The 27,814-nt window shown below is 54.0% G+C and overlaps 1 protein-coding gene across 7 annotated transcripts in view; it reads left to right on the forward strand.

Annotated features, from left to right (window-relative positions):
• Positions 1 to 20,291: 20,291 nt before the first annotated feature.
• LEKR1 (leucine, glutamate and lysine rich 1) overlaps positions 20,292 to 27,814 on the forward strand; it is a 35,636-nt gene continuing 28,113 nt past the window's right edge. The window contains exons 1-2 of one of the 7 annotated variants that reach the window (XM_010397445.3): positions 20,292 to 20,425; positions 23,084 to 23,128. In XM_010397445.3, coding sequence (XP_010395747.2) covers positions 20,378 to 20,425; positions 23,084 to 23,128 — 93 coding nt within the window. In that variant the 5' untranslated portion in view covers positions 20,292 to 20,377. The other 6 variants (XM_019284719.2, XM_019284718.2, XM_019284721.2 and 3 more) reach the window with 6 other exon arrangements.

Consider the following 27,814-nt stretch of genomic DNA (forward strand, 5'->3'; position numbering starts at 1 on the left):
TGTGGGTGTCATTTCAGTGGCGTTCTGTGCCTGTCACACTGATCTCAGAATTTCACCATGGCCATTTCTAGGGAATCAGAACCACATTTCATCCCAAGGATATTAAATTAGACATTCTCCCAACCACTACTTTGTATTATCATATTTCAGAGAGACTGGGAGAGAGAGCACAAAACTACCCCCTGCTCATACTTTGCATTATTAAACAGGAGAACACAAATAGCTCGTTTTCGAAAATTCAGAAGAGATTAGCATGGTCAGTGGGGAGGGTTTAAAGCCTAGGACGGCTTCCCAGCAGCTGCTGGGACACACAGTCTGTCACTTGTTGGGGTGGGACTGACTCTGTAATTGTTCACCTCAAGCCCTGTGGTTTGGATGTACCTGAGGTGCCCTGTCCTCACTGGGACCTTTACAAGGAAGGGTGTCTCCCTCTCGAGGCTCCTGCAGTAGCACAGGTGTGGCCGAGGAGCCCTCGCTGCCCTCCAGGGAGCTCCTGTGGGGCTCAGGTGGCTCCCTGGGATGGGAAGGGACCTTCAGGCTCATTGTCCTGGGGCTCTCCTGAAACTCAGCTGGGCCTGGCTGGAGCTGTGCTTTGGGACAGCCTGCTCCACATCTGCTTGCTGGGGCCTCACAGAAACGTGTTCTGCCATGGGAGAGAATCCCCTGCTCCCACCAGCACCCCACTGCTGGTTCCTCTCCTCCAGATCACTCCTGGTTTCCTGTAGGTCAGCTCAGCTGCAGGTGAGCAGAGGGGGAAGACACAACCAGCTGGTTCCAGTTGACCCCAATCTCCTGGAGGCTCTTGGCAGTGCTGGGAGAGCTGACACTGGGGGTGGGGACATTGGCACGGTGGGATGGGGGCTCCCAGCTGGGGTGTGCAACCTGGAGCTGCTCCTGCCCACAGCTCACATCCCATGGGATTGCTTTGGAAAGGTACCGGGGCCAGGGAGGAGGGGTGAGGGTGGCTGAGGAAAGGTGAGGTCACTGGTGGGCTGGGGGTGTCCGTGCAGCTCAAGGGAGTCTGCACCAGGGGCTGTGGTGGCTTCAGAATGGAGATTTTGGATTCACTTCAGAGCCAAAGCCTTGGAATGAGGGTTGCTGTTCCTGTGGGTTTGTGTTGAGTTGTTCCCTCGCTTGAGGCTCCTGACCAGGCTGGGCCTGGGATGAACAGGATGGGAGTGGGAGGTGGGACAGCTGCTCAGAGGGGGGAGTTTGTCTTCCCTCCCACTTTCCACAGGCAGGAAGTCAGCTGTGGTTTTTCCTTGGATGTTGTAATGGGGTTTTGCTTTTCTGAGTCCTTCTCCTCCGCAGCCCCTGCCCAGGGACACTCCCGGGGAGGGTGTGCCTGAACCTTCCCCTTCTCACCTTCCCTGGGGCTGTGGGATGAGGGAGCTCCGTGACGCCGCTGCCAATGCACTGACAATATTTACGGTGTTTCCGTGACAACGCGCTGAGTGTCTGAGCCACCGTGCAAGGGCTGAGCACACCGGCGGCTCCTCCTGGGTGACACGGCCTGGTGTCCTTTTCTGTGCCACCTGAGCCTGCCCCACGGCTTTTCCCTGGGGATCCCGGGGATCCCGGCCGGGGCCGGGGCCGCAGCCGTGTCACCGTCACCGCGCTGCCGTGCCCGGCCAGCTGAGCACTGCTGTCCCTCCATCGGCCATCCGCAGCGCCCCGGGCTCATGTGGGATCATTCCCGGCTTCCAGTTCCCTGGGCAGGGGCAGAACGTGCCCCTAATTACGCTAATTGCCTTCTACGTGCGCCAGGGCAGCGCCGTCCGCGGCAGCGGCTGCTCGAGGGCCACCTGAGCAGAGCCCTGAGGAATTGCCTGTTCCTAAATCCTGCTACTGAGAGGGACACTGGGCCAGAACGGGCCCGATCCCGCCTTTGCCAAGGGGCTGCTCCCGCCCTCTGTTCCCGTTCTCGCTCTGTGCCTGTTAAAATGACACGAGTGCGGTGACAGCCTGCGGGCCGGGATGGTGCAATAGTGCCCGACTCCGTGCTGAGCCGGGCTCTGCCTGTGCCCACACCCGGGGCACCCTCTGGCCCTGTCCCCGAGGGCGCCGTGGAACCGATAAATCCTCCTCGTGCCTCTCGCCCTGCTCTCGGCGCTGTCACCGGTGGAGAATTCGGGGATGAAAGCGGGTGACAAAGGAGGGGCTGCGATAAGGATCTCGCTGTGTCGCTGCCGGGATCGCCGCGGTGACACACCTTTGGGCAAGGCCGTGTGTTGTGAAAAGCCCCTCGGGGAGCTGGTGGCCCTGCGGGGGTGGCACCAGTGGTGGCCCGGCCGAGAGGGACCTGCTGGGCTGGCTGGGCCATCAGTGGCGCTTCTGTTCCCGTGGGAAGCCGGGGGGCTGTGGGCTGTGGGTGTACCCCGGACACCCGGGGGGCTCCGGTAACTTCTTGGGGAAATTACCGGAGTGTTTGGGGACGGCCAGGCCAGCCCAGCTCGGCAGGCAGCAGCCGGGACAGTGGCGTGGGTGACAGAGGAGGATGAGGTCACCTCTGCCGCGGTCACTGCTGGTGCCTGGGATTTGTCATGAAACAGCCTGTTCTGGACAGCGGGATAAAGGTGCTCCAGGGGCCGGGAGGAAGGAACAGTTTGAGCAGGAGCTGATTTGGGAGCTGGGCAGAAGGGCAGGAGCTGTTCCTGGAGGAGACACTGAAGTGTCAGCAGCCCGAAGGTGCTGTGGGAACGGCCAGACCGTCCCCCTTCCCACACGGGCCAAACGCCGCTCCCGGGGCAGCCGCCCTCGCCAGGGCGGGCTCGGGGACACCCCCAGGGACCCGGCTGTGCCCTGCTCCTGCCTGGGTGATTACCTTACCGGGGGTTCTGGGGCTGTCCGGCCGCGGGACCGCGTCAGAGAACAGCCCTGGAGTGGGAAATGTTCCCTGTCCCCTCCTTCCAGGAGCTGAGGGCAGAGCTCTGCGGGGCTCTTTGGGGAAGTGGCTGCACGGAAGGTGCAGGCGGTGGGTGGGGAGGTGGGAAGGTTCTCTGGGAGGTGTCCTGTGAGTGGGAAGGAGCCCTGGGAGGTGTCCAAACCAACGTCCTGCTCAAAGTAGGGTCAGCTCTGAGGTCACACCAGAGAGTTCAGGGCTGCCTTGAGCAGGGCTGGAGCGTGCTCGGCTCCTGGACAACCTCCAGCCACGGCAATGTCCCTGTGAGGGGTAGAAACACCCTTAAACCCAGGATTATGGTGCCCCAGGCTGATACAGCCCAGCTCCTGGTGTCCACGGGCTGCAGTCCGTGTATGTGACTTCCAGACTCGGAGCAGGGGCTGTAGGAGAGGTGCTGGAGATGAGCGAGACCATTAATGGATGCAGAGAGAGGTTTCTTGGGAGCAGGATGCCAGAGCTGGATGCCTCTCCCAGAACTTCCACAGGATTTCTGTGTCTCTCCCACAGCCCACTTGAGTTTTGCCTGGGAAAAAAACCCTTTCCTCTCAACTCTGCTGGGAGAAGCAGAGTGAGATGAGGCCGGCGTGCCACAGCAGGGTGGGCACAGACTGGCCCTCGGTTTCCTCCTGCTGGAGGGGAATTTGGCACCTCGTGAGGGGCTGAGTCATGGGAGACACAGAGTGCAGCACACCACGAGCCTCCTCCTGCTTCCCAGCACCAAACCCCTGCCCAGCCTGGGGGCAGGGATCTTTTTATTTGTAGTTTTTCATGTGGAAATCTGAGGTTCTGACACAAGAGTGAGAACTGGGGGATGGATGCAGGGAGCATCTCTGGCTGCCCCTGGGGTTTCTCCATCCCTGCTGTGTCATCACCATCCGACCATCACAGCACATCCTCTGCATTAATATTTATTTTTCTCTTATGGCTACAAAGTCTGTTTTTATGCGAATAATTTCCCACAGACCCAACAACAAATGTCAAGTTGACCTAAGGGTTGTTGTTGCCTCAACTTTCTTCGGGCTCCCTCTTGTCCAACCAGCCGGGTACAAGTTGTCTCATGCGTAATTAGCCTGTGATAAATCATCTCCTGCCTTCTCCCCATGCACGAGGAGCACATTCCCATGTGCTGACCCACGCTGGGCTTTGTTTGCCTGTGCACTTTGTGCACTCCCTGTACCTCTGCAGCTGAGCAGGGCCCGGCCTCGCCCACAGCCACTCCAGCTCTCTGCAGCTGGATGGGGACAGGAATCCATTCCGTAGCCATGGATTGCAGCTGCTCTGGGATGGGCTCGTGGGGGGACACGGATTCAGCTTGGTGGAGGTGATCCAGAGCAGCTGTGGCTGCCCCTGGATCCCTGGCAGTGCCCAAGGCCAGGCTGGACGTTGGGGCTTGGAGCAGCCTGGGACAGTGGGAGGTGTCCCTGCCCATGGCAGGGGTGGGATGAGATGGGATTTAAGTCCTTCCCAACCCAAGCCATTCCATGGTTCTGTGACCCCTGATGTCCATGCAGACAGAGGGTGGATCTGCTGTCCAGCTCTGAGCCCAGCTCATGGCCCAGCCTGGAGAGTGAGCACCTCATTCCCACCTCTGGTCTCCACCAGAGCAGGTTGCTCCAAGCCCTGTCCAGCCGGGCCTGCTCATGCTGCTGTCCCCAGGATGGGTGTTCATTGAGAACCATCCCAAACACCCTCAGCTGGGTCACAGGAAGGACGGGGCAGGGAAGTTCTGCAGTAAATACCACCATGGAATCAAATTCCTGTTTGTTTCCCATGAACTCAGTGTTTGCACAGTCAGACCAAAGGACTTTGGCTTTCACTCGGATGCAGCACCGAGGCCAAGGCACCAACTGATGCCTTTTCCAGATAATCTCAGCTGGGATCTGCTGAGCTCAGAAGTCTCCTGCTGACAAAGATATTCCAGGTGCTTTCTGTCTCGTTCCTGCCTATTTTCCAGAGCAGCAGGCATGGGAAGCACATTGTAGAACTGTTTGATAAAACCACACAAGTGTTTATAGTGCCCTCATTTGTACCACAGTGTAGTGAGCAAAGAGCAATAATTACTGCAAGCAGTAAACCAGGGAAAGGAGGAATATTGGTTTGCATTCAGAGCCCCCCATGTGTCCTGGCCTGGAGCTGCTGTGGGGCTGCAGGGCTCAGTCCAGAGGAGGCCCCGGAGCTGCTCCGGGGCTGGAGCCCCTCTGGAGCCAGGCTAGGAGAGCTGGGGGTGCTCAGCTGGAGAGGAGAAGGATCCAGGGAGAGCTCAGAGCCCCTTGCAGGGCCTAAAGGGGCTCCAGGAGAGCTGGAGAGGGACTGGGGACAAGGATGGAGGGACAGGACACAGGGAATGGCTTCCCAGTGCCAGAGGGCAGGGCTGGATGGGATATTGGGAAGGAATTGTTCCCTGGGAGGGTGGGCAGGCCCTGGCACAGGGTGCCCAGAGCAGCTGGGGCTGCCCCTGGATCCCTGGCAGTGTCCCAGGCCAGGTTGGACAGGGCTTGGAGCAGCCTGGGACAGTGGGAGGTGTCCCTGGTGGCACTGGATGGGCTTTAAGGTCCTTCCAACCCAAAGCATTCCATGAGGAGGCACCTAAGGCTCCCTGCAGCTGGAAAAGCGGCACCACTGTCACCCTGTCCCCATAACAGTGACCGGCTGCACCTTTTTCATCAGCTCAGAGCTGCAGCCCGAGCCCTCAGCTGCTGAGAGAGCCGCGCAGGCAGGAGCCGTGGGCTGCACTCCCTTCCCCTTCCCAGCCACGCTCCGCCGCGTCTGCCCTCTCTCCCCCAGAGGAGAACGGAGAGCAGGAATTCTCCTCGTCCCGCTCTCTACAGGGCTGGCTTGGGAACGAGCAGCTGATGGAGGAGGTTTCACTTGCTTCCCGCGTTCTGACACCTTCTTTAGAAGTACTGAGATTTTTTGCTCTGTCACCAGGCGATCTTTGTGCAGCCCGGTAAAATCTCCGAGGTGCGGGGCCAGCGGGCGCTGCCCGGGGCAAGTGTTAATGAGCAGCTCCTCCGTCAGCACCCACAAAATCGATGGAGAGGAAAGGACGTGCAAAGACAGGCGCTTTCCTGGGCCGGGGGTGACTGCTGTGCTCTGGAACCAGTTGTTCCCTGTCATCTCCTGCCCAGGCAGGGAGGGACAGGGCGGCTCCTCCCGGGGGAACACGGCCCCGACCCCTCCCCACCCTCAGCACGGGGAGCAGGAGGCTCCTGCGGGGGCTGGGAAGCCGGGCTCACCGGGATCTGTGTCTGGCTCGGAGAGGGATGGATCTGGGCCTGGAACGGCGGTGGGAGCTCTCCTGAGCCGTCCCCGCGGGCTGGTGTCAGCCAGAGCTGTACCGGAGCTGTGCTGCTGCGGCTGGGTGAGCCCTGCACACCCGGCCGTGCCTGGGGAGGGGGTTCCTGCTCTTCCCTCCGCACATCCCGCCTCCCACGGCTCTCACTGCTCCCACTTCCCTTCTCCCAACATTTCCTGGTTTCACTTGCCCTGGGATCGATCTGCACCCCCTTGGAAGGGGTCGGAGTCCCTGCCCAGGCTGGTGATGAGGTGTGGGATATGGCAGTGGTGGCTGCCCCAGCCCGGGTTTGTGGCACCTGCTGAGAGCACCGTGGGGAGACGTGGGGGGAATGAGGAACCAGCAACAGCTTTAGCTGGGAACAGAAGCACCAAAATGCTCCCAAATGCTCCTATTCGCCTCCCTGGGTGTGAGGAACAGAGGTTTGAAGCTTTCTTGTGAGCTGGTGCTAAAACCCATCCTGAAGGGAGACGGGAATTGCTGCACCCAGGCAGAGTTTGCTGTGACCCCGGCACTGGCAGGGACCTGCTGCTGACCCTGCTTTAACCCCGGCGGCTCCAGCTCGTGTGTGGAGCGACCTTGGGGAGGAAGGAGCCGGCAGAGCTCCGGGAGCATCCCCTGGGCCCTCCCAGCCGTGTCCGTTCCTGCTCGTGGGGGCTGTTGCAACACCAGGACGTGGCGTGTGAGTTGTTCCGATTGTTCCTGCTGATACTCAGGGTTTATCCGTGTCTGCTGTTGCTCCATGAGCTGCAATCGGCCGGGCTGGGTGGGATCAGACGGAGCTGCCTCGCTCCATCACCGGGGCTGAGCCTTCCAGGGAGTGCTGGCTGCTTTTCCCAGGCTGTTCCCCGTGTCCTTCCCCTCTCCACGCACTCGCAGCCTCTCCCTGCAGCCCGCCGGGCTCTCCCGAGGGGCTGCACCGCAGCTGAGGAGCTCTAATGGCTCATTTGTCACTGATAAGGCTGCGATAACACCGCCAGAGCAGCACTGGATGTACAAACGCTGCCAGTGTTTGTTCTCAGCCGCGACCTCTGCACGGCACGGGCTGCCCAGGGCACGGGCTGGCCGCAGCCTCGGCCAGGGGCACACCAGTCGGACACAAACCTTGGGAAAACGGGAATAAGGTGCCAGCGGGGGCCCAGGCTGAGCTCCCCGGCAGAAGCGGTCCCTCCACAGCCCCGGGGAGCAAAGCTCAGCCTGAACTCCTCTGAGTGTCCCAGCCAGGGGCAGAGAATGTGGTGAGGCGCCGAGGAGCTGTGGGACACCGTGATGCCTCCAAAATCCTCATCATCTCCAGTGGGCAATGCCAGGATGCAAGGAAGGAGAAGGCAGGATTCATCTCCCTGGCTCTCAGGGATGCAGCACCAAACACCCCACTCCTGCTCCAGGAGCATCCACCATCCCTGAGGTGCTCAAGATGTGGCACTTGGAGATGAGGTTTAGTGGGAATGGGAGTACCCGGTCGAAGGTTGGAATTGGCAGCTTCTCCAAGCCTGGCCTGGAAGTGCCACATGAGCATCAGCTGCTCCCGTGAGCGCCGTGCTCCTGGGTTGGTGTTGCAAACATCTGGCAGGCCGCTGTTTGTTTGTTTCTCCACCTCACACACATTTTCGTCATTTCTGCTGGGGATGCTCCGGGGAGGCCGCGGTGCTCCGTGCTCTGCAGGAAGCCAGTCTAGCCAGGGCAAATCTGGGCTTGCTTTGGGAGGGAAGTCGGGAAGAATGAATATTTGCCCTGTGGCACCAATTTCCTGTCTAGCATTCTCCAAAACACAGCTGGAGAAGGCCCAGGAACACAGATGTGTGTGTGTGTGTGTGTGTGTGTGTGTGTGTGCCTGGCACCCTCCTGGCAGGGCTGGGAAGGAACCTTTGCTCTTCCCCTCCTCTTGTCAGAGCCCTTCGTCCTTCAGAATTCCCAGAATCAGCACTTTGCCGGGGAGCTCTTCTCCTCGGGAAACACCAGTTCATTATTCTGTTTAATGTCCCATCTGGCCCACGTGGGAAAACGCAGATGCTGCCTCAGGACACGGAGTGATGCAATGGATGGGCTGGGAGGGAGGTCTGGTGGCTCCGGCCACGCGATCCCAGAGCCCCCCCGGGCTGGGCAGGCACCTCCACACTGCCTGAGCTTTAATTGACAGTGAGTTGAAATGATTTCCTTTATGGGGCTGACGAGTGGTAGCTCAGTGCCATGTCCACTGCTGACATCCCAGTGCGATGGGAGGACAGAGGAATGGATGCTTGTTGCTGTGTAGTTACAATAATAACCAAAAACCACCCCAAACCTGATTTATTTTAAGTGTGCCTTATCTATACATGAAATCTTGTTGTGGGCTTCACGTAAAAGGCTTTTGATGCCTCAGGTTTGACATGTGTCATGAGTACAGGTTTTACAGGATCACAGAACATCCCGAGTTGGAAGGGACTCACAAGCATCGTCGAGTCCAACTCCTGGCCCTGCACAGGACAATCCCAACATCCCAGCACATTCTATCTGATCACATCCTATGATTCCCACAACATCAGCTAATGAAAGCCAGCTTCATGTGGCCCCAAACAAAACCTCTCATCCACATTTTCACCTTCCTTCTCATGAAACTTATTTGAGAAAGCCTTTCTTTGTCACCTCAGAAACTGCTGGCAGTTGGTGGTTGTGGTTATGGAAATGCTTTATTTGAATAGTTATGGGAACAAGTTTCAGCCGAGGGCTTGGTTTGGCTCCAGCCCCGTCCTGGCAGCGCTGGAGCAGCTCTGGAAGCACTAGATGGATCATCCTGGCTCTAAGAGGCTCAGGGTCCAGCTGAGAGCAGCGCTCTCAGGTGTGAGCAGGGGCAGGATTAGCTGGGGAGCACAGCAGAGTGCTCAGATTAGCTCTGCCGGGGGTACAGGCCCAGGGGGGAGATGCCACATCCCCGTGGAGCCCCTGATCGCTCCTGACACCGCGCTCCCGCCCGGAGCAGCCGCGGTGGCAGGGACACCTCGGTCTGCACGCCAACCACGGGCACCAACATCCTCCAGCCTCCTCCAGCAGCAGCTGGGATTTGTTCTGATCTCATCACTCCTCGAGGGCTGAGTCAGGATCAGAAACCCCAGCCTGGTTTGGGTTGGGAGCGACCTTAAAGCTCCTCCTGTTCCCTCCCTTCCCCAGACCATGTTGTTCAGAATTTAAATCTTACTTACAAATCAAATACATGCTGAAATTCAAGTGCTCTCCTGATACCGTTGGGGGTTTGGATTTTATTCTTCTTTTCCTATTAAATCATGTGATGTGACAGCATAAATAATGTGACTGAGCGTCTTTGGCAATCTGGTCATCTGCAGCGTGTCTCGAGGCTTTTGAGGGGGGGTAAAGCCAGAATAGCTGTGGCTGTTGGACTGAGCAAGGCTGTGGAAAGGAGATCAGTACCTGGTTGCACAAATAAGTTGATTTTTTCCATCTTCCAGGGTCTGTTTTCCTTTTGCTGTGTCTCTAAGGCCAATTAACATTACTGGGAGTTGTATAAACAGACCCTTACAAGAGGACCTCATTAGCTGTTTCTTCCTGTGGTTTTCATTCCAAGTTGCTAAGTTCTATGGCTCAGCAAGAATGCTAAAAAATATGGAAAAGTAATGCTGGCTATTGCCGTACTGAAGTGCTTACTGAGTGAATTTCATGAGTCAGGTTTGGGAATGGATTGGCAGGTCCATAAGTAACCAGAACTCTGGAAAATCCATACCAAGAAAACCTGATCAGCCAGCTGTATAAATATCCCGCTGACCTCTTCCTCTTGGACAGCATAATTCCTGGGAAACTGTTTCCAAGGGAAAACCACGAGAAATTCTCACAGCCTTTGCTTTCCCAACCTGCCGAAGAGGCGTTTGCAAGGGAGTCACACACGGGCGCAGGCCCAGAGGATCTCCTGGGGTCAGCAGTGCTGCAAGGATTGCTGATTTCCTGGGATAATTGTGAGTCCCAACCATCCTCCATCCAAGTGAGCTGGGATTTTTGTGGGTGTTGTGTATTTAATTCAACTGTGAGAAACCTACAGCCCCTGACATCACTTCCCTGGCCTAGGGATGTTTGATTTTTCCCACGTTATGGTGGGATAATGAGATGTGTTTTCCTGTGTGGGAGACCAAGGGGCCCTCAGGCAGGAAAGATCCTTCCCTCTTTCCTCTTCTCCCTGTGAGTTTGAGGGGGTGTAACGGCACGAGGGACCTGGGTTGCATCAGAGTGTGAATTTGCAGGTCAGACAGTGAAATATCTGAATTCCAAATCTATCCTTGTGGCTTAATTATCAGGATCATGGGATAAATGAACATGGTTGAGCAGGAATGACAGAACTGTGAGGGAGAACACGGAGGTTGGGAAATGCCCTCCTTTTCACAGGCACGTTTGGAAATCTTAAATAAATGTAGGATTTAAACAGAGAAATGTCCCTGTGCAGTAGCTATTTTGATATTCCCAGCTCACCTTCCAAGCCCTGTTGTTTCGAAATGAGCTCTGGGGGTTGAATTTAACATCCTTGCTTTCAAAAAACCAAGCACACAAAAGGACAAGGTTTCCTTTCTCGTTTTTACTGCTGTTTCCAGCCCAGCTCTGTAATGCTATTTTTAGAACCGTGTGTTTTAATGCTGTGGCATGAATTGCTGGGTTTTCCTCTGGCTGATATAAAATAGAGGATCTGCACTTTGGTATTAGCAGTCAGCCAGGAAATCCGTGCCTGGTGCCAGAAATGGGCCTTCCTTCATAAATCTGTATTTATTTTCATTTTCTTGTGCAGCAGTGACGTGCCAGATCAGCTGTGCTGGTGTCCTGACACGTTCTGTAGTGCCATGGAACAGGGGAGGCTGGCCTGGAAACCAGAGACAGGATTTGCTTCTGATTCACTGGGGACACACACGGCTGGGAAACGCTGGTTTTCAGGGAATCAGGGATGGGACTGTTTTCTGATCCCCATAAAGAACTGGCAAAAGGCACTTCCACAGGGAGCTTCACACGTTTGCAAACATAAGTGATCAATCCTGTCTGATTGCCCTTAACCTTTTATTGATCATAGATTTATTACAAAGCAGGAAAGCTGTAATCCAGTGGGCTGAAATCAATGGAACAATCCCTGAGAGTGTCCAAGGCCAGGCGGGACGGGGCTTGGAGCAACCTGGGATGGTGGAAGGTGTCCCTGCCCATGGCAGGGTGGAATGAGATGAACTTTAATGTCTCTCCCAACCCAAACCATTCCATGATTCTATAATCCAGAGATCTGCATGCTCTTTCAGCTTGGCCTGTCTGAGCAAACTTCTCTTTCAGTGGAAAATGAGGGTTATTCTGCCAATTTATCCGTTTCACCATCCCTGGAGGTGCCAAGGAAGGCCTGGCATGGCACTCAGTGCTCTGGGCTGGTGACAAGGTGGGGATTGGGTACAGGTTGGATTCGGTCTTGGAGGGCTTTTCCAGCCTCAATGATTCTGTGATTCTAGGGTTCAATCCACTTTCTGTGCAGTCTGTGAAGGAGAAAGGCTCTGTAAATATAACCTAGAATTACACTTCTCTCTGGATCCGAGTTAATTCCCAAAACTCCCATGTCCTGCTGCTGCTCTGGCTGGTCCCTTCCTCTCCACTGGGGAGGCTTTACAGGGTAAGGGTCACATTAAGCACTTTCTAAATTCTATTTTTGAGAGTTCTGAAAGGTGACACCTGTGTGGAGTCATTGCCATCCTTAAAATAAACGGGGTGGCAGCTCCGGGCACTGTGACACTGGTGGTGAGCAGGGACACACACAGCATGGGGGGAATGGGACTGGCTCTTATCAGGGTTTCAGAGCACCAGGTACCATGGAGCTTAATCCTGACAGGGCCTCAAGGTGTGACAGCTCAATAAATATTGAATGTGCCCTTAATCTCGGGGTGGGGAGTGCTGTACCCCCAGCAGGAAGTGCCAATCCTCCCTTTGTGAGCGCAAGATACTACAGTGAGTATCTCCCACCATATCAGCCCAGATATGGGAAGTGTACTCAGAGGGATATTGCACAAAGAGCAAACAGCAGCAGGGAGAGCTTTTGTTCCGCAGGCACCGAGCCCAGGTCAGCTGGTGACACGCTGCAGAGCTCCCAAAATTGCAGGCTTGGTGTCAGATCTGACTTGGATCTGGAAAAGGGAGGTTCTCTCCCCAAAAAGAGGGGCTAAGTGTGGTGCCCTCCCACAGAGGAATGGGGAGAAGGAAGAGTGCAGGGACAGTGGGACACGTTGTGTCCCTGTGAGCTGATCCCAGCGCTGAGCACCCCAAATCCTGCTGGGGGACGTGGCTCTCACCCCGCACACCTTGTGGAACAACCCACGGCCCTTCCTCTCACCCTTGGAAGAAAGGCCAGCACATAAAGGTCAGGGAGCTTAGATTTGTGTGTAACTCTGGATTCTGCAGGGAAGACAAACAGTGCTCGTGAGAGGAGGCTGCAGTGTGGGCTGCCAGGTTGGTTGCTGTGTGTGGGTTTCCCGTGGCGCAGCCGTGACTGATGCCCTGTGACAGCCCGTGCGTGGCGCCTGCTGCTCTGCTGGTGCAGCTGGGGACTCTGTCGCTTCTCACCATCACCACACGACAGCAAAACTCTTTGGGAATGGAATTTTCGGCGATGAAATGGAGGCTCACGAAAGCACTTGCCACAACCGCTGGGAATAAACTCACTTTTAGTTTATTCACAGCATTGTGAAAAAATGGTGAATTCTGTAGTGCACTGTCCTTGCGTGGTGTGATGGGGGTGTGGGGTCCTGGGTGAAACCTTTGGTTTTAAGCTATCAGCTGCTGCACTTGAAGAGGGACCCACAGAGTGTGGCAGCACCCTGAGTCCCTGTAGGAACCCCAGGTCCAGCCTGACTTCCCAGCAAAGCTTAGTCTTGCACAGTGATGAGATCACAGAATCCCTGGGGCTGGAAAAGCCCTCCCAGACCATTGAGTCCAAGCTGTGCCCGATCCCCACCTTGTCCCCAGCCCAGAGCACTGAGTGTCCAGGCCTTCCTTGGACACCTCCAGGGATAGAGACTCCAAACCTCCCTAGGCAGCCCCTGCCAATGTTTAACCCTCTCCATTACTAAATTCCTCCTCATGTCCACCCTGAGCCTGCCCTGGCCCAGCCTGAGGCCGTTCCCTCTCCTCCTGTCCCTGTTCCCTGGGAGCAGAGCCCGACCCCCCCGGCTGCCCCCTCCTGTCAGGGACTTGTGCAGAGCCACAAGGTCCCCCCTGAGCCTCCTTTGCTCCAGCCTGAGCCCCTTTCCCAGCTCTCTCAGCCTGCCTCACAGGACTGCCTCTGGATGTGGGTCATTGTTGCGATTCCCTGGGGAGCAGTTTCACCCCGTGACACACCTGGGCCACCTTTGGTGTGCCCTCCCTCCTACCCTGGTGGCTGCAGGCTCCGGGGGCCTTTGGCAAAGGGCAGGCTGTGGCTGAATCTCCTCCCAGCCCTCCTGCACCACAGCATCCTGCGGCAGGACCGGGCTCTGTGCTGGCCGGGAACCTCTTCAGCTCACAGAAACCCTCTGGCAAAGTGTTATCGCCACGGTGTGTCAACACGGCTTCAAAATGGTGGCTGCAGGTCACCAGGGATGGGGACAAAGCTGCTGGTGACATGTTGTGTAAACAGGAAGAAAATCTGCCTGTTCCCTCGGTGACTCCATAGTGATCGGGAAACACTGTCCCGTTTCACAAGCCTCCCCGGCCTCTCACAGGTCACAAACACGGTTTGCTTTCCCCAGGAGCCACGGACACCTCTTTGTGTGCCTCTGACAACGCAGAATCACAGCTGCTCGGGCTGGAGAGGACCTTAAACCTCAGGGACCCCTGCCAGGGAGTCCCCACTCTTGCTCCCAAACATCTCAACAGTTCTGGGCCTTCTGCTGGCAGCTGTGCCAAGGTCATCAGTAGCTTTTATTCTGGATGAATCACAAAGAAACCTAAAGCTTTTAAAGCAATTTTATCTAAAATCTCCTTTCTTAAACCATTTAGGATACTTTCAAATAGCAAACAGCTTATGGAAACCACCACTTGCTGACAGATTCACAGGAATGGGGGCAAAGTTTGTGATGCTGAGTAGTGCTAGAGGAGACCCAAAACAACCACCCTGAGGGGTCTGCAGCTCCTTGTGCAGGGTTCTGGTGCAGACCCATCAGAAACCAGCCAGCATGGTGAGGTGGTGACTGCCACAGTCCCTGCACCTCCCTGAGCTCCACAAGCTGCCAGCTCACCTGGCATCAGAGCCACAGGTCACCTCAGGTGGCCTTAGGCCATGATGGCCGAGCTCTTGGTCAGGACAGTACAGAGGCAGAGTCAAGTCCAACTCCTTTGGCCATCACCCCCTCCCAGTATTCACCTTTAGATGCCAGAAATAACCATCTTTGCACTTCAGTAAACATTATCTATATTTGGATGTTAGCTGGGGGTCTTGCCCTTACTCCTTTTGAAGTCAGTGGGTTTGACAGATGAGGAAATGGGTTCTAAAGCAAAGCAAGAAAAACCTTATTCCACCTTATTTTCATCCCAGTTCCGCACATAGAAGGGTAGGGCTGCTTTTTAACAAGTCTGTTGTAGCAACAGCCTGCAATCAACACACATGTGCTGTTATCTCTTTGTGGGAGATAAATTTAAATTGTCGGGCCATGCCATGGAAATGCAACATTTGCATTTTCCTCTCAGGATGTGCCAGGACACTGCAGGGCAATCGCAAAGCAGGAGTTGGGCACTGAAGTGAGGTGGAGGAAGGAGCAGCCTGAGCTCCTGCCAAGCACTATATGCTGCTGTTTAAAAGTATTTCAGAGGGGATGGAGGGGAGCGCAAGCAAAGCTCCAGAACCGTGTCAGCAGTAGGTATCATAACACAATCTCAGGGCTTGCAAAGACTCTCCTCACTATTCCTCATTTGTGTGGCTAATCCCACTCCCTTCGCTGTTGGCTGGGAGACCCAGGGATTGTTTTTGCATGCTGGGTCTCAGAATGATGCACACCCGCACTGATCTTGCCTCCTGGATTCAAGTCAGCCCCACCATCCTCCTTGGGATGCTCCATGCCCTAAACGTCCTGGCTTCCTTCAGTTGTGTTTTCTCTTTATCTTTTCCTGCTCTACAGTGACTCCACAGTTCCTTCATCACTGCCTGGTGCTTCTTCCAGTAGGTCACCAAGGCTGCAACATCTGTCTTGTTTCATCCATCCCTGTCCCCTTCCAGTGGGGAGGTCTTGGTGTGCAGTTTCTGTTTTGGCAGGATTTTCAGGTTTGGGTTTTTTTAAAGCCAGCAGTAGAAACATTGCCCTCCCTCCAGCTCCTGTGTTTCAATTAGGAAAGAGCAGATTGCTGGTGGCTGGGGGGAACAGGGAAGATTGATGGGGTTTCTGCAATCCCATGGGAGTTCCCTGGCAGGCTCCTGGGAAACTGCTGAGTCCTGCACGGATGAACCTAACCCTCATGGTAACAGTTCTGTTTTGCCTAAGGAGGTATCAGGAGTGCCACCGTCACTGTCATCCAGGAGCATTAGGAGATCTTATAGATATGCCCTTGAATGTCTAAAAATAGAGAACAAAACCTCCAACCCCTCTGCACCATTTCCCAGGGGGTTGGGCTTTTGCTTCGACGTTTTGACAGGACAAGAGGAGGTTCAGGTTAGACATCAGGAGGAATTTCTCCATGGAAAGGGTTGTTCAGCATTGCCCAAGGAGGTGGTGGAGTCCCCATCCCTGAAGGTGTCCAAGGAATGACCGGATGTGGCACTCAGGGCTCTGGACTGGTGGTATTTGGTCAGTCAAAGGTTGGACTCAGCCCTGGAGATCTTTTCCAGTTCTAATTATTCTGTGATTCCCTCCCCACATCCCATCCTGCTGACTGCTCCGTGCCCTCTGGCCCTCTGTGCCCGTTCCTGACTGCTGGAGCTGCCTGTGTGCTCTGCATTCCCTCCTCTCTCCAGCCCTGTGTCTGTGATGCTTTTCCTGGCACCCTTCCCAAGTTCTCTTGCTGCCAAGTCAGACTCAGTACAAGCGTCTTGTATTCCCTTTCAAATCCTTTCCTATCGTGGCAAATAAACCCACTGTCCTCCACACACACACTCCTGATATTATCCTTGACAGCTCTTCACTTCTGGCACTCAGCTGCTGCTTAATCATATGGTTTCTTTCTCTGAGTCACCTCATGTGCTCTTGCAGCCAAGAGCTTGACTTTGATTTGGCAATGTCACGGCAAGAGCACGTCCCTCGGGATCCCATGGCTGCCCCGCATGTCCCACTGTCACCAGCACGCTCCTCTGTGCTCTGCTCCGGGCCGGCATCGGTGCCTCTGGAGAGCAGGACCATCGCCTCCCCTCTGCCTTCCCGCACACACCACCGGCACCCTGCTCCACCCCGCTTTTCCCGATTTTATCATTTCCCTGCTGCTTTGCAGGGTTTCTGTTCTTTGCACAGAGCGACCTGCCTGACCTTGACTCCCAGGTAGCCCTGGCGCTCAGATCCCTTCTCCAAACATCCTTCCACTGAGGCCCCTCTCCCCCCACGCTCTCGTCCTCGTGACATTTGCAAAGAGGGGGCAAGCAGAGCAAACCAAACAACTCCAGCAAATATCGCTGGAAAAGGGGAACTAACGCGATGTGCAGGGAGCACCGGGAATAACCTGGCTGCCTTCCGAGCCCTGTCCTTCCCCTGACCCCTCCTGCCGCACGTCTGCTCCGCGCTGCGGGCCCGGCACGGGACCCCCCGCTCCTTCCCAAATCCCCCGTGTACCTACGGAGCGATAACCGAGCTCTGCTCCTCCTTAGGAAAACAACCGGAGCTTCCCAGAGGAGCTGTTTGCAGACAACGCTGCAAAACCGCTTCCCCGCGCCGCTCTTTGTACTGAGCAAATAAAAGGGCAGCCTAAAGCGAGAGGGCTGGGATAAAAGTTGGATTTCTCATTGTCCAGGGAATGCTGCAGGTGTGGACGCACCTATTCACCCTCCCAGCCCCTCGGCCGGTCCCGCTTTGTGCGAAGAGGGTGTTGGTGTTTATTGCCTTTTTCCCCAGCTGCCCACTGGCACGGACTTTGCTCCTCCGGGCTGGGATTTCTAAGCAGCGGGAGGCTTTCCACGTGTGTTTGAGAAGGTACAAAGCCTGCCGGAAAACAATGGAAATAGCTGCCTTATGACTGCTGCGTGTCACGCACTCGGTTCTTGCCCGTTCGTTTGTCCTTGGAGCTGCTCGCGCCGCCTGGAACCTGATCCCGAGCGGTGCCGGGCGCTGGGGCTGGCACGAACACCGGCACCGTGCCATGGGGACAGACACGGCCGCGCTCCGGCCCGGCCGGAGCTCCAGGCCTCGGGCAGGCGCTGACGGACCCCTCTCGGCCCACCGCAGCCCGGAGCCACCGTGGATGTGTGGAGCGGGCCGTGGGTTCCATGAGGAGTGGGGGGTTCGTGGGGGCTTCCTGCTGGGAGGAAACAGCTGCTTCAGAGCTGTGTGCGGTGGGAGCAGCTTCTCCCGTGCTCTGCTTCCCACAGGGTCCCGGCCTGGGAGCATCTCGGCTGGCTCAGCATGGCCCTGTCTGGTTCTCCACACCTCCAGGACAGGATCTCCGTCGGACAGGCTCCCGATGTGCAAGCTCCCCTCAGACCCCAAGGACAGGATCTCCTTTATTTCCCCTACGATAGTCTCCCCTCAGCCCCCCCCGGACTGAATCCTCTCATCCAGAGGCTCCCCTTTGTCCAATCTCCCTTCAGGTCGCCAAGCACAGGATCGCCTCCATTTCCCCCAGCACTGGATCCCCTCACCTGCTCCTTCAGGACAGGCTCTCCTCAGCCCCCTCCAACAACAGGATCCCCAGGACTTGATCCCCTCTGGGACAAGCTCCCATCAGCCCCCCTCAACCACAGCATCCCCAAGACTGGATTCCTTCAAGTCCCTCCGGCCAAGCCCCCTTGAGCCCCTCCTCAGCGGGCACAGCCGCGGCGGGCCGAGATGCGGCAGGCTTCGTTCCCCCGTCCCTCGCTGCGTGCTGCCGCCTGCCTTCCCCCCCGCCCTACCCCGCGCTCCCCCCTCGCTCGCCGCCCGCGGTGATCCAAGCTGAGCTCACGGCCGCGCCTCACGACACCCTGGCCCGGCACGTCAGCCCTGCCATCGCGTGAGAGCCGCCGCCCGCCGCCGCCCCCCCGCCCGCCGCCATCACGCACGGCGGGAACAGCTGCCGGCACGGCTCGGCCAGACCCCTCTCCCAGACCCCGCTCCCAGCCAAGGCGGGCCCTCGCCAGCTCCTATTAATGCAGATCTTAATTAATGACCCCCGCGGGGGGCGAGCCGTCCTTCACACGCAACACATTTCCCCCCCCCCCTTCGCCCGCGCCTGGCGTGGAAGCACGAAGAGGTTAAAATGGAGGCGGGGGCGTGAGGCGATTGCCAAGGCGGGATTAGCGCGGCTCGGAGCTCGGCACGCAAAGGGGGACAGGGCACGGTGGCCACACGCGAGGGACCCGAGGTGACACGCGTGGCATCGCCGTGCAAAGCCGGGGGGTCGACGGAGGGCACCGGGCGCCCGAACGGGCGCCCGGTGCCCTCCGTCGACCCCCCGGCTTTGCATCCCTGTGTTGAGACAGCACCTCCTCACTTATTCCCTCCCCTTGAATAGTAAAATTCACTATTCAACCCCCCATTCAAGCAATTTTCCCCTTTTTTCACATAAGTCACTATTTTCTTCAATCCAGCTTCTCTACTCCTGCAATTTTCTTCCATTTCCCCCTAAAATTCACTATTTTCTTCAATCCAGCCCCCCTTACTGATGCAATTTTCCTTTTTTTTTCCCCCAATAAACCCTTCGTTTCTATCCCCTAAAATTCACTACTTCCTTCAATCCAATCCCCTTATTCCGCTCCCAACCTTACTGATGCTTCACCTCAGAGATGAGTCCTGCATAAGTTAAGGTCACCTTGTCTTTTTGCCATGGCCTGTTCCCAGTTTTGTGTGCGTGTGTCCCTAAATTATGGTTTTGGGGGTGTATTGTTTTAGATAAGACTGCAGGGAATTGCTTTTTGTGGGTGTAGGAATTGCTTTGGGGATATAGGAATTGCTGTGGAGATACAGGAATTGCTTTGAGGATATAGGAATTGCTTTGGGCAGATGGTCCATGCTGTGCCATAAAGCCGAGTCCCAACAGCGACTGGGTTTTGGAAGAAACAGGAACCCACTGGCGATGGAAAGAAAGGCAGAATGTGGAATTAATCCCGCTGGAACTCCCCAATCTCGCTGCCATCCTTCCCCGGTTTATTTTTTTTCGTGGCCGTGTGTGCGCTCCAGTGGATCTCACCGGGAGCTGGCGGCACGCGGATGGTTCATCCCGAGGTTGAGCTCGCGCCTCGGGTGTGACACGCAGATGACCCAGCTGGCAGGGCCAGATTTGGGGTGGTAGGGACTAATTGGGGGGGCAGGGGTGGCTTTGGGGTGTTAGAGCCGAATTTGGGCTGGAAGGGCTGAATTAGAGGTCTCAGGTCCAGGTTTGGGGTGTCAGGGTTAAATTTGGGCTGTCTGGGAGGGCTAGCTTGTGGGGGCAGGGGTGGTTTTGGGGTGTCAGCACAGAATTTGGGGTGTCAGGGACGGGTTTGGGATGTCAGGGCCAAATTCGGGACATGAAAGTGGCTTTGGCATGTCAGGGGTGGCTTCGGGGAGGCAGGGCCAAATTTGGGGTGGCAGGGATGAATTTGGGGTGCTGGGGGTGGGGGGGACAGTTTTGGGGTGCCAGGGCCGAAAATGGGATGTCAGAATTTGTCCTTGAGGTGTCAGGGTTTGGCTTTGGGGTATCGGGGGGCTTTGGGGTGTCAGGGCAGAATTTGGGGTGTCAAGGTTTGGCTTTGGTGCGTCAAGGCCGAATTTGGGATGTCGGGGCCGGCTTTCGGGATGTCAGAAGTGGCTTTGGGGAGCCAGGGGGGCTTTGGCGTTTCAGGGCTGGCCTTGGGGGGCCAGGGAGGCCTTTGGGGCGAACTGAACACGGGCCCCGCTCGCCTCGCCCCCCTCGCCGCCCTCACCTCAGCCCCCGGCCGCGCACGCGCCGTTGCCGCGGTGACGGCGGACGCCGCGGCCACAAAATGGCGGCGGCCGCCGCGCCCCCCCTGCCCCTGACGGGTCCCCTCTCCCGGGACCCCGGCGGGCTCTGAGCCCCGAGCCCCGGCCGCTCCCGGACCCCGCCGCTCCCGGACCCCGCCGCCGAGCCTGCGGGAGGCCATGGAGCGGCGCGGCCCCGTCCACGCGCTGCCCGAGGAGATCCGCAAGGTACGAGCTGTGGAAATGGCAAACGCCAACATTCGGAGAGCAGCTCCTGCAGCGGTTCAGAGATGCTGCGCAGGCCTGTGAGCACCGGTATATTATCTGTGCGTTTTGGTCCTGGGTGAGGTCGGGTGTTGGGTTTCCTCGCTCTTTGTGCGGTGTAATTACAGTAATTCTATAGGAGCCCTGCAGAGGAGCACCTGAGTCTGTGCCGGTGTTGTCGCTGCAGGTGAGTCTTGGAGAACACCTCGCCCTGTGCCGTGTTGTCACTGCAGGTGAGTCTCAGATTTCCCCTGTTCTGACATGTTTTGCTGCCGGGAGTCTGGAAGGACTGCAGAGCATGACACGTTCCAGAGGAGTATCAACACACAGAGGCATGGAATATTCCCCGTCATCTTCTTCCCTCGTATCTTTGTGTGTTCTTTTGTTTGGGAGACAGATTATTGCCAGTGTAACAGTGCTGCTGTTTATATGGCTCAGTTTAGGAGGAGGCTCCGCTCAAGTGGAACAGGAGTCACTTTTTGTAGCACTATCAGGTTTTCACTCTGGCAGTACAACAGCCAGCTGTCCTCATTTCCCTGTCTGCAGCTCATAATTGATAAGTCATTTAAAGGCTTTGTGTACTCAGCCTGGAGAAATTCTCCCTGAATTAGTCCAGGAAATTGTTCAAACAATTTCTGAGAATTCAAGGATGCCTAAGACAGACAAAGAAAGGGAAAAGGAATACTTACCCTTAAGAAAGAGAAAGGGAAGAAGCTGGGATGCTTTCGGACTCATGAGCAGCTGTTTTGGTAGCAGGAAGGATCCCAGTAAGTTTTTTATTTAGCAGTTAGTTTTTTAGGCCCAACAGGGTAAGGTGGCCAGCAAAAATCAGTGTAAGCTTCTCACAGAAACAGTTGTACCAAACTGTTGGATGAGGGAATTCTTCTGGAGCTGGTTACTGCTTAATATTTCCTTTAGTGACTTAAAGCTGCAGTTTGGTGGCACTTGAACCTGTTTCGTGTTTGGATCTGTTCCCGAGCCAGTTCCTGATCCATGTGCTAGGCATATGCTGGCACAAGGAGGGAGCAGCAGCCAGGGCAGGCACAGAAAGGCAGTGACATTCATTCTGCCAGCAGCAGTGTCAGTGTCTGATGGTTATAATGGAGCCAGGATCTTGGATTACAATAAGGAATACACTGGTGCCAGTCAGGGAGGGGTGTGAGCACTCTGGGAACAGCATTAAACTCCATATTCTTAGAAAAAATAAGGCATTTAAAATGAATCCAATGCATTGATAGAAAATCCACAATAACCTCCTAGCAGTGAGGTCTGTAATCAGGCCATAAGCAGAATAATATTAACAAAGGGATGTTACACAGAAGGAGTCTGTTAATGTATTAGTAGTTTTAATAGATCAATAATTGTAATAGGAATCACATGTGAAACTTGGGTCTTCATTGTCCTGCTGTTCAGGGCTGCTGAGGTTTCAGTTCTGAGCTGCAGGCTTTAAAAATAATACTGTGACTGATGGGAATTTAGAAAAGAGCAAAAATAGTAAGGAGCTTAAAAATCGTGTTTCTTAGAGAGGATAATAGAGCTGGGTTTGCTCATTCTGGAAAATATTTGAGGGCACAGTACCTGCTCACAGGTGGAGGGAGATGGTGGTTCCTTTCCAGGTGAAAATGAGTCTTTTCCTCACTTTTCTAGATGTGGTTTGGTTGAATGCTCTGGAACTCTGGAGCAGCTCACCCAGGGAGTTGTGGAATTCTCCCAGTGGGACTGTGGGATCATCTTTTCCCTCAGAGTAGAGGATGGGGCCAGCAATCTCTGGAGATCCCTCCTGGGTACATGTTTAATAAAAACTCTGGTGCAGAAGACACAGAATTTCCAGAGATGTACATGGATAGACTTCTGCTGCTGTCCCATCCTCCATGTGACACGTGTGAGCTCCAAGGCAACGACAGCCCAGGATTTGGGATGAGAAAGTGTCGGGGTTTTACACATCCTGTGCTGTTGCTCCTCTCCTCCTCAGCTGACTCGTGTTGTAGCTGCAGCATCGTTACAAGATACTACAAGTCATTCTCACAATTTCCTGTCCTTGTATCTCCTGTCTTTCCTGTGCACATGTTCTCAGTCCCTTCCCATTCTCTGCTGCTCAGATTTAATAGCCTCTCTTTTGGAATCTCTCTTTCAGCTCGCTCCTGACACAGCCGAACTTGTGCCAGCTGTGGTTTGCTCTGCCAGACGGAGCACGTGCTCCCAAGATGGGTTTGCAGGCCAAGGGAACACGTGTGTGTGCAGGGAGCATGTCAGGCACTGTGACTGCGGCCCAGAGTGAGGGATATTCCCGTGCCAGGCGCTGGTTTGGGATGGATGCTGGAGGCTGGGTTGTGGTGCTCACAGGGGATCCAGGAGCTGCCTCACAGGGCAGGGTGCAGAGCTCTCATTGTTCCTCTCCGTGGAGCTTCACCAGCTGCTTATCGAGGCTTTATTTTAAAGGAAGTTTTAGTCTAGAGGGAAGGAGATTTCTTGGCATTTTGTTAAGGGAATGATGGATGGGAAGGGACATTGGTTCTTCATGTTCTGATCAAATTTGCCTCAGAGAATTGTGTAAAAACTTTTACATGTCCCTGCTTTCTTCTCTCTCTCATTCCTTCTGCTCTCACACCCGTTTCACAACAGATTCATTGCAAGATGGGTGCTAAAGGAAAAAACCAAAATCACCAGGTAAATAAAACATCCACATGTCCGTTATTAAAGTTTATAGTATTCTTTTGTATTTATAATTGCATACTTCTTGGAAACTAATTGTTAGATCAAAATCACTGGCTTTTAATGCCTATTTTTGATGTATTTTTAATGTATTTGTGTAGAGTTTCTGCAATCAAAGCCAGAGAGGTGTCACAGATCCCAGCAGGGTACAGAAGGAGTTAGTGTTTCCTTGACTCCAATGTCATGGATGTATATTTTTGGGGACTTCTGGTTTTGTTGCTTGGTTAATGTTTTATTTTGGTTTAATTTTTCCTCAAAACTTTTATATTTCACCTTGGTAGTTGTTTTTTGCCAGTGGTAGATGAATCTTTTTTTTGTGCCTGTGAACTTATTAAAGTTCTGTGGAAGTGGGGGGAAGTAGAAGGGAAGATGCAGCTCTGCACTGAAGATCTCCCTGAAACAGGAAACAGAACAGCAACAGAATGACCCAAGTCCTCCCAGCAGCAAACAAAGTTATATTTAATTTCATATTTTATTTGGCAAAAAAAATAAGCTTTGTTACCATAAATCATAAAATTAATAGGGCCAAGATACCCTTACAGATTAAGAGTTCTCTCACCCCAGGAGCTGAAGAGCTCACGCCAGGCAGGAACTTTGAGGCTGTTCCCCATCAGGACAGAACGTCCTGTGGTGTCCCCAGAGCATCATGCACACCACAAGTAGCAAATGGGTGCTCAGCGCCTCTCCCACGTGTGCCATAGATCGGGCACAGTATGGGCTCTTTATGAGCACATCACGTCAGCTGTCGCTTTTCTTGCTCTCTTTGAACCTGGGCTTGGGGTTTTTTACAAAACGTCCTGGAACACACAGTTCCAGCTGTGTTTGGGAGCCCACGAGCCTGTCCCATCCACCAGGACTGGCTGGGCTGGAGTGAACAGCACAACTCTCTGTTTGGGACGTGCAGCATTGCTACCAGCAGGGATTTAAAAGCAGAAATTCCAGTTCGTGCCCTCCAGATAAGCATGGTAGAATGGCAGAGCCCTTTTCAGCATCCTGTTGGCACCTACCTTCTGAATTCTCCTGGAGATGATGTCCCCAGGCTGCTCCAGTGCCCACTGAGGTTTTCAGCACTTGGCTGTAGAATTTGGAATGTTTGGGTGGTGTTGGGGTGTCAGGCTCCAGCTGTGGGAGTGTTCTGAGGGGCTGTGGAGTGCTCTGGGAGTGTGAGAAAATCCTGGAGTGGTTTGGGTTGGAAGGGACCCTAAAGTCCCATGGGCAGGACACCTTCCACTATCGCAGGTGGCTCCAAGCCCCATCCAGCCTGGCCTTGGGCACTTCCAGGGATTGTATCCAGATGGTTCATATTCTCTGCAGTAAGGGAGACTCCACACCCTCTCTAGGCAGTATAGTCAAGCTTTTCTCATTAGACCAGTGCTGTATTCTCCATATCCAAGATTTTCTGACAAAACCAGCGTTGTATTCACTACAATCAAGGTTTTCCACCCTTTCTGCAACCAGTGTCCAAGTGTGCTGCTTGGAACTGGAATCTCCTCACATCCCACGCAGCAGCATGGGGTTGCAGCCAGGAGGGGCTTCCTGACAGTCACACCTACGGATGCAGAGAGTTAGTCAGGCAAAGGTCTGGTTAACAATGGGCTAAATTATCCTGCATCTGGTGTGTTTTGTCATGAGATGCTTTGTGGCAGCACTCGGGTTGAGTTCTAAGCTGGAGCGTGCTGTGACACGTCCCAAGGAAGCTCGGGAGCTCAGGAAGGGCTGCTGGCCCTGTGCTGGTGTTTGCAGGCTGTGTGAGTGTGAGTGTGAGCAGGGCAGCCCGGGCTGCTGTGAGTCATTGCTCGGCATTCCTCCCGGGCAGCAGTGGATTCAGCTACCTGAGCTCCCGGTGCTATTTCGTCTCGTGGCACAGGGATTGTCCCATGGCATGTTTTGAATGAAGCAACGTTCTGGGTTTACTCCCAGCCTGGTTCTCCACTGTTCGTGTATTCAAAGCAAGCACAGGGATTTTTATTTTGCAGCTGTGATTTTATGGGCAGGCAGCAAATAATGATGTGAACAGCATGGCTCAGCAGTACCATCTGTATTGCTTTGGGGTAGATGCTGACTGAAAACTTGGCTCATAATACACTTTGTTTCTTTTAAAAGAAGTGAAGTTTCTACTGAGACTTAAAATCTTCCTTTGACTAAGGCAAATATAAATTTCAATCTGGTAGCTCCTCATTTTGCATATGCAGCAAGAGACTCCCCTTTCTTCCTCGAAAATCAATGGTGTGGTTTGAGTCATGATTTCTTTTTGCGCAAGAGGGATTGACTGGTGTGTCAGAAGAGGGACAGACAGGATGAGAGACATGAAAATAATGTGGGAGAGGAGTGAAACAAAAAAGAAAGTAAAATTGGGTAATAAGGTAGAATAAGTCAACATACAGAAATAATTTAAGACCACCCAGCTGCAGCATAAGGATTCTTTTTTTTTTTTTTAACTTTTATGTATTCAGCTACAAGTTTAATTTGGACAAATACAGAGTTTTTTGTTACTTGATCGGTCCTTGCTGGAGCAATCTCAGTCCTGACAGATCCACCAAGGGAGCAAGAGCTGTGGACCAAGGAGCACTGGGTGTTGTGAGGAATTTCTCCATGGACAGGGCTGCCCAGCCCTGGCACAGCTGCCCAGGGCAGTGGTGGGGTCCCCATCCCTGGAGGGATTGAACAGCCCTGTGGATGTGGCACTTGGGGCTGTGGGATGGTGGCACTTGGTGGTCTGGGAGGGCTTTTCCAACCTGAACAATTTTAGGGTTCTGTGAGGAGTGATCCATGCTCTGGATGCTGCAATACCAGAGCCCTGCCAAATGAGAGAGGAGCTCATTCTTTTTTAACAGGAATTAGTCTCTCCATCGTGGGGTGTTTGCGGGTGGAATGTGAAATTCCAGAGGAGAAGGGTAGTGGTGCACGAGCTGACACACCCTGGAGTTATTTGGTCAAGTTCAAGTGGTACAAATTCCTGTCTCATCATTCAAAAGGCTAAAAATGGTCCAGACCACCTTTTTTTTTTTTTTTTTCTTTTTTCCCTTATAACTTATGCTCTGCAGATGGAACTGAGTCAGACAGATGTCATTCGAGTGATTATCCCTCTTGGCTCAGCCCTCCCCTTGCCTTGGTAGCTAAAGAAATCTTTGTAACCAGGGGATAATATTTTCTTCCAAAACCAGCTGCAGAGTGGAAACTGCTCCCCCAGATGCTTTACAGCATCTGTGCATCACAACTGTAGCTCAAAGCCTTATGGATAAATATCTTCCCAGTTCAAGCATTTTGTTCTCAGCAAAATTGGTTTTTTAATTCCTAATTGATTTTTTCTGTTCACTGCTTCTCCTCAGTGCTCAGGACGTGCAAGTCCCCTTTCTACTCAGAGCTCTGTTTCCTTTTCTGTTCCTTCCAAACTGTTTTTCCCCTCATTTTTTTCTGCTTTGAAGTTAAGATGACAACAGTTTTTTTATCAAATGGAAACGGTGAAATGCGGAATGTGAAACCATGAGCTTGTATTTAATACACATCCTTAGTGGTTACTCAGCAATGTCATTGTTCCAGAAAAGGTAATTTGTAAGCATAAGAACTGATGGCAGTTCGTTTCCTACAGACTTTTGTGTAATGGTTGGTCAACGTTGGTGTCTAAGAGACAAGGTCTAATGGGGCTTTTCTCCTGGAAAGACCATTTATTCATAAGGCTGCCAGAGGGCAGGGCTGGATGGGATATTGGGCAGGAGTTGTTCCCTGTGAGGGTGGGCAGGCCCTGGCACAGGGTGCCCAGAGCAGCTGTGGCTGCCCCTGGATCCCTGGCAGTGCCCAAGGCCAGGCTGGACATTGGGGCTTGGAGCAGCCTGGGACAGTGGGAGGTGTCCCTGCCATGGCAGGGGTGGCACTGGATAGGGTTTGATGTCCCTTCAACCCAAACCCTTCTGTGATTCCATGAGAGAGGAACCTTGGATTTAGGGTGGGAGGTCAGGTCAGTGCCTCCCTTGCCCTATTCACTTTCAGCTGGACCCTGTTGATTTTCCAGGTACATTGGATAGATGTACTGGGTTTAAATTAATCATGGTTGGCATCACTCAACATGTGCCAAATCCATTCCTGGTGGCAGGGAACTGTTCCATACATTAAGATGGATATTTGGAAGCTGTTCAATCTGTACACTTATTGCAGTGCTTGCAGGGTAATTATTTATGTGCAGAGCAAGGTCCTGATTTAGACAGAATTTCCTATTCTGTGATTTTTTGACTTCATAGCAAATACTGTAAAAATCCAACCTGATCTGAAATCCCCCCAGATGTTCTTTTCTCCTGAGGAATGGATGGGAAGGAGAGCAGGACCCACTTCCAACTGAGCCCAGACAGAGAATATTTATTGTTCTATGACTTCATTTATTTTGAAAATCAGTAACAAAACTGACTTTGAAAACTAAGAAGTTTTGGTACTTGCACAAACCGTTTTCAGTTCAGGCCCCTGATGATTCTATCTTGTTTTTGATTGGAGAAGCCAGTGAAAGTTCTGAGCTGTTTGTGTGAGCAGCAGCAGTGGCTGTGCTGCACAGAGCACTGTGTCCTCTCTGTGATAAGAACCCCTCCTGTGCTCCCTGCACAGCTCATTTTGTCCTTTTTCAATGCAGTCATTTCAGTGCTTTGGAACTTCTGG

This window comes from Corvus cornix, chromosome 9, assembly GCF_000738735.6.
Source record: "Corvus cornix cornix isolate S_Up_H32 chromosome 9, ASM73873v5, whole genome shotgun sequence".
Lineage (NCBI taxonomy): Eukaryota > Metazoa > Chordata > Aves > Passeriformes > Corvidae > Corvus > Corvus cornix.